The sequence below is a fragment of the Berghia stephanieae genome, chromosome 7, assembly GCF_034508935.2.
Source record: "Berghia stephanieae isolate SIO BIC M18660-M18661 chromosome 7, UCSD_Bste_1.3, whole genome shotgun sequence".
Taxonomy (NCBI): domain Eukaryota; kingdom Metazoa; phylum Mollusca; class Gastropoda; order Nudibranchia; family Aeolidiidae; genus Berghia; species Berghia stephanieae.
The window spans coordinates 19,606,535-19,615,282 of record NC_088366.1 but is presented as its reverse complement, the minus strand read 5'-3'; the positions used below and the strand labels follow the sequence as shown (position 1 = coordinate 19,615,282).

The window sequence follows — 8,748 nt, the reverse complement described above, 5'->3', positions numbered from 1 at the left end:
TACTACTACTACTACTATACTACTTACTACTACTACTATACTACACTACTACTACTACTACTACTACCTACTACTACTACTACTATACTACATACTACTACTACTACTATTCTACTACTACTACTACTACTACTACTACTAACTACATACTACTACTTACTAACTACTACTATTTCTACTACACTACTTACTAACTACTACTACTACTACTACTATCTACTACTACACTACTACTATTCTACTACTACTACTACTACTACTACTACTACTACTACTACTACTAACTACTACTACTACTACTACACTACTAGTACTACTACCACTACTACTATTTCTTCTTCTCTACTACTACTACTACTACTACTACTACTACTACTACTACTACTACTACTACTACTACTACTACTACTACTACTACTACTACTACTACTACTACTACTACTACTACTACTACTACTACTACTACTACTACCACTACTACTATTTCTACTACTACTACTACAGTTCTGCTCCTGCTGTTGTTGATAGTGATGATTAGATGATGATTATGATGATCACGAAGACGACGACGACGATGACAATGATGATGATGGTGATGATGATGATGATGATGATGATGATGATGATGATGATGATGATGATGATGAGATGATGGTGGTGATGATGATGATGATGATGATGATGAGATGATGGTGGTGATGATGATGATGATGATGATGATGATGATGATGATGCTCTTTCCAGGTAATCCTAAGAATTTCTCTATACATGCTGCTAATGACATAGTTATGGCACATTTATGTAAACTATTTGTTATTGATACCCCCAAAGGGCTGGTTATATACATACTTCCAAGGATTTAGGAACAAAAAAATTAGAGGGTTTGATATCATTTCCTTTGATAAAATTCAAACCTTTTAACGGGTCAATGACTGCAACAAGCTTACATTATTCAAAATGCTCCGAATTCACACAGGCAGAATTTCCCCTTGAGGCAAATTTACTCAACTCAGTTGAAGCTACCAGTCCCGTGTGGAAAGGTCTTTGTTTTTTTACTTCCTTTGTCCACCAATCAAGGAACTAAATTTGGCAGAATATACTCAGTGAAATCAATTTATTATACTTCCTTCGGGTATACATGAGACAATCAGACGTATCAGTTTGTATCATGTAAATAAATGGACGTTGTTGATGTTAGTTTGAACTTGTGACAATCAGACAAATCAGTTTGTATCATGTAAAAAGGTAGATTTTGATTTTAGTTAGTTTGATCTTGGCGCAATCAGACAAATCAGTTTATATCACGTAAACAAATGGATGTTGTTGATTTTAGTTAGTTTGATCTTGAGACAATCAGACGTATCAGGTTATATCATGCCTGTAAACAATTGGATGTTGTTTTTAGTTAGTTTGATCTTGAGAACATCAGACGTATCAGTTTATATAGCGTAAACAAATGGATGTTGTTGATTTTAGTTAGTTTGATCTTGAGACAATCAGAAGTATCAGTTTATATCACGTAAACAAATGGATGTTGTTGATTTTAGTTAGTTTGATCTTGAGACCATCAGACGTATCAGTTTATATCACGTAAACAAATGGATGTTGTTGATTTTAGTTAGTTTGATCTTGAGACCATCAGACGTATCAGTTTATATCACGTAAACAAATGGATGTTGTTGATTTTAGTTAGTTTGAACTACTCACGCAATTTTGAGAGATGAAATTCATAGTAAAAAAGGCAAATACAACAATGTAAAAGTAAACACTTACAAGCAATCAGGCTACATCCAAAACAGATCATATACAGCAAACGTTGGGCTGTTTTGCCTAATAAGGCAAAAATGATGGACAGGATAACCAGGACAGCAGCCGCCAGACCAAACAGCATTGCAAGGATAAACATGGCCCGTGTAGCCTCCATCGCCGTGGACATGTCTGAATGTTGGGGTGTGGGGGGAGGGTGGGGGGGGGGGGAGGAGGGGGAGACCATGATAAATTATTAAATAAATAATGCTGGGGGCATGGTGGCTCAGCAGTACGGTCTTTGCTTTGTACCCAAAAAGGTACCGACTTCGACTATCCGCCTCGTTGTGTGGCTTTTGAGCATGTCGCCTCGCCCTTGCAAGCTCACTTGCGCACTGCACTGCGGCTGTCGCCTGGGTTATTTCAATCTTCTCTTGGAATAAACCATATAGATAAATTTCTCCTTGGGGATGAATAAAGGGATTTTTTTATTATCTAAGAATGAATACATAAAAGCAACAGATTCCCTGTTTTCATTCCAAATGGGAAATTTATCTTTAGAGATCCAATCCATGAGGGACTAAAACAATCCAAACGTCAGCCGCAGCTAGGGTAACTTACCCAACACCAAAGCAAATCGGCTGGGAGTTGAACCTGGTACCCTCTGGGTACAAAGCAAAGTACAAAGATATCGTTTTGCCTTGCTGCCCTTCTTTGAAGTTCGTTCATAATCGAGAATTATTGATAAATTTGCGGTCATTAAAATTGTTCGATAATTTAATTACTTAACAGCCGTACTCAGGAAAAACTCGTATTTATAAATTTGGCCAGAAAAGTCGTCCTTCAAATAATGATCGATTTAAATGACCTTAATCTTGGCAAAAACTCTCAAACCCGAGACTGAGTTCTTTGCCCAAATTTTTAAATAAGATTTTTTTCCAAAGTGCGGCAGTTTACGTATTTTCTCAAAAGAAACCAAAAATGTCTAATTTTGACCACATTTTTTTTGGTCAGATTATGGCAATTATACACAAAAGGGTTAATTTGGCCATCAAAAATTTAAAATTGAGCTTTATATATCGCAATATCCACTAAATGTGCTCAAAGCGCTTTACAAGGGGTCCCTGGTCAACAGCAACATTTAACATGTAGGACGGGACATGCCGCCTGTTAGACGATATTACAATTTTTCGGATAAAGACAACGCTGTTAACGGCCAGGTACTCATTTTACACCTGAGTACGGTGAGAGAAAATGAGTAAAGAGCCTTTTCAAAGGACTCAACTATGCGCCGAGAACGAGGCTCGAACTCAGGACCTTCCGATCAGAAAGCGAGGCTCATACCACTAGACCACATAGCCGCACATCATGGACTTTTGGCCACTTCCATCAATTATTTTTAAAAATCCCATGTTTGAGAGCTTGTTTTTTTGCCAAGATGAGGGTCATTTTAATCAATCGATATTTAAAGGACGAGTTTTCTGGTCAAATTTTAAATTACATGTCTTTTTCTTATCAGAGTACGATAGAATAGACATTGCTTTTTAAGGTGAAATAAATCTAGATCTCACATTTCTCGTTACTTTGATTTTAAAATAGCATTTTGGCCCGCGGTCCACCCCGACAAAAAAAAAACGTTTTTAAATATTTAAACATTTCATATCTAACACATCAAAGCCTTAACAGTATTGTATTATATTTAATTGATGAACTTGCGCCTAGTGCTGGACCCCTCTTTAAACAGCGAGCCCCCCTCTTTCTCCCCAACCCCCTACCCCCCAAAAACAAACCCCTCAAAAAAACCCCCCAAAAAACAAACAAAACAACAAAATAAAACAAATCAGCAAAGACAACAAAGAACCCTCCCAAAAAACAAAAAACAAAAAAAAAAAAAAAACAAAAAAAAAAAACCCAAAACAAAACAATCCAAACACAAAGATCAAAAACAAAACAAAAACAAACAACTTTTTCCCCAAAAATCCTCCCCTTCAAAAAATAAAAACGACAAAAACCCCAACAAAAAAAAAAAAAAAAAAAAAAAAAAAAAAAAAAAACAAAAAAAAAAACAAAAACAACCAAAACAACAAAAAATTTAACCAAAAAAAAAAAAAAAGAAAGAAAAAAAAAGCAAGAAAAAAAAAAAAAGAAAAGAAAAGTCACGATTTCACCCCTGATCGAGAATCCTTTGCGTGCGATACTTTATCAACTGCCGGACCCTTTGCGTGCGATACTTTATCAACTGCCGGACCCTTTGCGTGTGATACTTTATCAACTGCCGGACCCTTTGCGTGCGATACTTTATCAACTGCCGGACGCTTTGCGTGTGATACTTTATCAACTGCCGGACCCTTTGCGTGTGATACTTTATCAACTGCCGGACCCTTTGCGTGTTATACTTTATCAACTGCCGGACCCTTTGCGTGCGATACTTTATCAACTGCCGGACGCTTTGCGTGCGATACTTTATCAACTGCCGGACGCTTTGCGTGTGATACTTTATCAACTGCCGGACCCTTTGCGTGTGATACTTTATCAACTGCCGGACCCTTTGCGTGTTATACTTTATCAACTGCCGGACCCTTTGCGTGTGATACTTTATCAACTGCCGGACCCTTTGCGTGCAATACTTTATCAACTGCCGGACCCTTTGCGTGCGATACTTTATCAACTGCCGGACCCTTTGCGTGCGATACTTTATCAACTGCCGGACCCTTTGCGTGTGATACTTTACCAACTGAATTGTACAAAAACTTAAACGAAAACTAAATGAAACTGTCCACTACATACCATCCCAAAGGTGTTTCTCGTCGTCCAGTCTTTTACAGCGTGAATCAATGCATCTCTCCCACAGCCCAGCATGCTTATCAACCTCTTTGGCGCCCAGGTGGCCTTTGTAGGTAAAAGTTCCATAGACCCAATGGTTGGTAGCAAGTCCGACTATGTGCTGGATTACTCCAACAATGATGAAAACTGATCCGCCAATGAGCAATGGAAGAGTCTTAAGGCACCCCATGGTTGGTTCTTGATCTTGCACTATTCGAGTGTCCGAACTGTGTAGAAAAAAGACTGGTTTAAATATTAATAAACGTTTGTGACCCTTTGCCTCAAAACGGAATTAAGTCGGGTTGGTTAAGATGTTGAAAATTGAATTTATAGCGAGAAATATCAGACTTGTCTTGAGTTTATATGATTTATTGAGGAGAATGGACACCATATATTAGTGTGCGAATGCCAACAATTTATATTTTTAATCAGTTTAACGTTAAATTCGGCTTTTAAGCACATGGTTCGTTCCGACATAATACCGTTTTGAGACGATGGGTCATATTTTTAAAAAAGTTGTCTCTTTGAGCCAGACTTGCCTTCTATCACGAAAATTCGTAGAATGACGAAATTTTGGCTCCAATTTGAGAACGTCATGAGCATCTCTAAGTCATTAAAATTTATTGAAAATGACAGCTGATGCCATACAACATAATTTGATGGATATTTCAAGTGTTATTTAATCTTTGTGTTATTAGATTGTTGAATCTCAACATTCAACTTAAGCGATTAACATTGTTAACTCTTAAAAATTACGAATTAAAAAAAAACATTCTAGTAGGCAAGTTTGCTCGAAGCCATAAGGGCCCGTGGAGTCTGTGTCATAGCCATTTACCGTTCGCTACAATTTCTTGCTACTTTCTGTTTTGACTTATTAAAAAAACTAGAGCTTTTATATAGAGCAATATTCACTAAATGTGCTCAAAGCGCTTTACAAAGGGTTCCTGACCAACAGCAACACGTAACATGTAGAATGAGACAGAACGTCTGTGACGCGATATTACAATTTTTTTTTCAGACTGAGACAAACGCTGTTGACGGCCAGGTACTCATTTTACATCTGAGTACGATGAGAGATTGATAGTAAAGGGTCTTTTCCAAAGACTCAACTATGCGCCGAGTGAGGCCTTCCGATCCGAAAACTAATGTCATACCACAAGACCACATAACCGCAGACATTTCATTTCTGTTGCAAAGTACTTTCTGTCAGATTTAACAGATCCAGCTACCCAATAAAGCTAAGTAGAGCAAAAAACAAAACAAAAAAACAAAACAAAAAAAACAAAAAAAAACAAAACAAAACGCATGGCAAATACCTGTCTTAACCCTCTTCTTACCAACTATAGGAAAATCGTCACATTCGTTATGATACAACCAACATTTTTCTTATTCAGAGTTCTTTTGCACATCAAACAATTTGAAGAATATTGTTGTTATAGTTCTCAGAACTAGGCAAAATATATATCTAGCATGTCCTTATTCCCTTTGAGTTAAAGTTTTACAATTCTCTATCATGTTGTGTGATAATGACGTTTTGGGGAAAATCCGGAAAATGGTCAGTAAGGAGAGAGTTAAGGAGATACGGCCGAAATGCCTTATTAACGACTGAAAATTTGTGACCCATCGTTTCAAAACGGTATTATGTCGGAACAAACCAGATGCTTAAAAGCCGAAGTAATTGTTAAACTGATCAACAATATAAATTGTTGGCATTAGCACCCTAAAATATGGCATCCATTCTCCTCAATAGATCATATAAACTCAACACAAGTCTGATATTTCTGGCTATAAATTCAATTTTCAACATCCTAACCAAACCGACTTAATACTGTTTTGAGGCGAAGGGTCACACTTGAACTCGTGTTGAGTCCGATGATGTACTCTAACAAGACACGTCTAAATACACCGTAGTGGCAATAAATAAAGCCTCCATCTTCATCGGCCCCAGCAGTTGGCGGCAAGGAAGACTAGATCTATGTGTTGGATTTCTCCATACACTGATTGCAAAAAGACAGAGACACACACACAAACATTCATTCTCTCCATCTGTAATAAGACTCTGGAACAAATAACTTACTACCAGATGCTGCTGAATCAGGATGATGATTCAAGGTATTTACGGGAATTTTTGTCATTTTGTGTAACCTCAGTGAAAATGAAAGTGTCATGTGTTCTTTCTTAATTCTTGTATTCATGTCGATGTCAATTGTAGAGCGATCCTCCATTAACAGGAGGAGGGGGGGGGGGTTAATACATAACGAAGAAGAAGAAGAAGAAGAAGAAGAAGAAGAAGAAGAAGAAGAAGAAGAAGAAGAAGAAGAAGAAGAAGAAGAAGAAGAAGAAGAAGAAGAAGAAGAAGAAGAAGAAGAAGAAGAAGAAGAAGAAGAAGAAGAAGAAGAAGAAGAAGAAGAAGAAGAAGAAGAAGAAGAAGAAGAAGAAGAAGAAGAAGAAGAAGGAAGAAGAAGAAGAAGAAGAAGAAGAAGAAGAAGAAGAAGAAGAAGAAGAAGAGAAGAAGAAGAAGAAGAAGAAGAAGAAGAAGAAGAAGAAGAAGAAGAAGAAGAAGAAGAGAAGAAGAAGAAGAAGAAAAAGAAGAAGAAGAAGAAGAAGAAGAAGAAAGAAGAAGAAGAAGAAGAAGAAGAAGAAGAAAGAAGAAGAAGAAGAAGAAGAAGAAGAAGAAGAAGAAGAAGAAGAAGAAGAAAGAAGAAGAAGAAGAAGAAGAAGAAGAAGAAGAAGAAGAAGAAGAAGAAGAAAGAAGAAGAAGAAGAAGAAGAAGAAGAAGAAGAAGAAGAAGAAGAAGAAGAAGAAGAAGAAGAAGAAGAAGAAGAAGAAGAAGAGAAGAAGAAGAAGAAGAAGAAGAAGAAGAAGAAGAAGAAGAAGAAGAAGAAGAAGAAGAAGAAGAAGAAGAAGAAGAAGAAGAAGAAGAAGAAGAAGAAGAAGAAGAAGAAGAAGAAGAAGAAGAGAAGAAGAAAAGAAGAAGAAGAAGAAAGAAGAAGAAGAAGTGAATGATAATAATAATAATAATATAATAATAATAATAATATAATAATAATAATATAATAATAATATAATCATAAAATAATAATAATAATATAATATAATAATAATAATAATAATAATAATAATAATAATAATAATAATAATAATAATAATAATAATAATAATAATGATATATAATAATGATGATGATGATGATGATGATATGATATGATGATAGTGAATAATAATAATGATAATAATAATGATATAATAATAATAATAATAATAATATAATAATAATATAATAATAATAATAATATATAAATAATAATAATAATAATAATAATAATAATAATAATAATAATAATAATAATAATAATATAATGATGATGATGTTGATGATGATGAGGATAATAATAACAATAATAATAATAATAATAATAATAATAATAATAATAATAATAATATAATAATAATAATAATAATAATAATAATAATAATAATGATAGGATGAACATGACTTCATTGCTCGTCCTTCAGAGCCATTAGGCCCATGGAGCCGGAGCTTACCCCGGTTTCTATAGCATGAAACGGACAATAACAATTGTTTGATACCCTTTAGGATAGGACGTTAGTCTATCGCAAAGAACTCTCCACCAGATCTAACAGACCCAGTTACCCAATCACTGCTTGGTGGACAGGGAGGGGGGGGGGGTCAGAAAAAATTCTAGACTCCACTCGATTGTTATTTTTTGTAAAAAATATTAAAATGATATTATTAAATGTTTGAGTAAAACAAAAATAAAATACCAGAAACAAAACAAATGGCAACAACAAATAAACTTACCACCGCCCTATCCAAACAAACTAACAAACAACAAACAAACATACAAAAAGACTACACTCGTTACTTGAAAGAAAATTTCTATTTTGACGTTAATTAACTTACCGTGCTCAAACTGCGTCTCACTATCTGCTTGAGCTCCGTGGAAAAAATAAAATTAACTTTTTTAACTTCGACTTTTATATTCGTTGATGTCACGTGGCTTGTCAGACGCAGAATATAGAATGATAGAGCTGCGCCAAGCCTTCGATGGACATTCATTATTCCCTAATTAATTGTGACTCATCGTCTCAAAACGGTATGATGGTAAAGTGAACGATCTGTCAAAAAGTAATTTAACTCAATTATCTGCAGTCCTC

At 35.3% G+C, this 8,748-nt stretch overlaps 1 protein-coding gene across 1 annotated transcript in view; it reads right to left on the bottom strand.

Moving 5' to 3' along the window:
• The window catches only part of LOC144976169 (uncharacterized), a 13,359-nt gene extending 4,765 nt beyond the window's left edge, over positions 1–8,594 (bottom strand). The window contains exons 1-3 of the mRNA XM_078920350.1: positions 8,495–8,594; positions 4,534–4,796; positions 1,774–1,938 (exon numbers count right to left, since the gene is read on the bottom strand). Of these exons, the coding sequence (XP_078776476.1) occupies positions 1,774–1,938; positions 4,534–4,759 (391 nt within the window). The 5' untranslated portion in view covers positions 4,760–4,796; positions 8,495–8,594. The remainder of the gene's footprint in view (positions 1–1,773; positions 1,939–4,533; positions 4,797–8,494) is intronic.
• Positions 8,595–8,748: the final 154 nt, after the last annotated feature.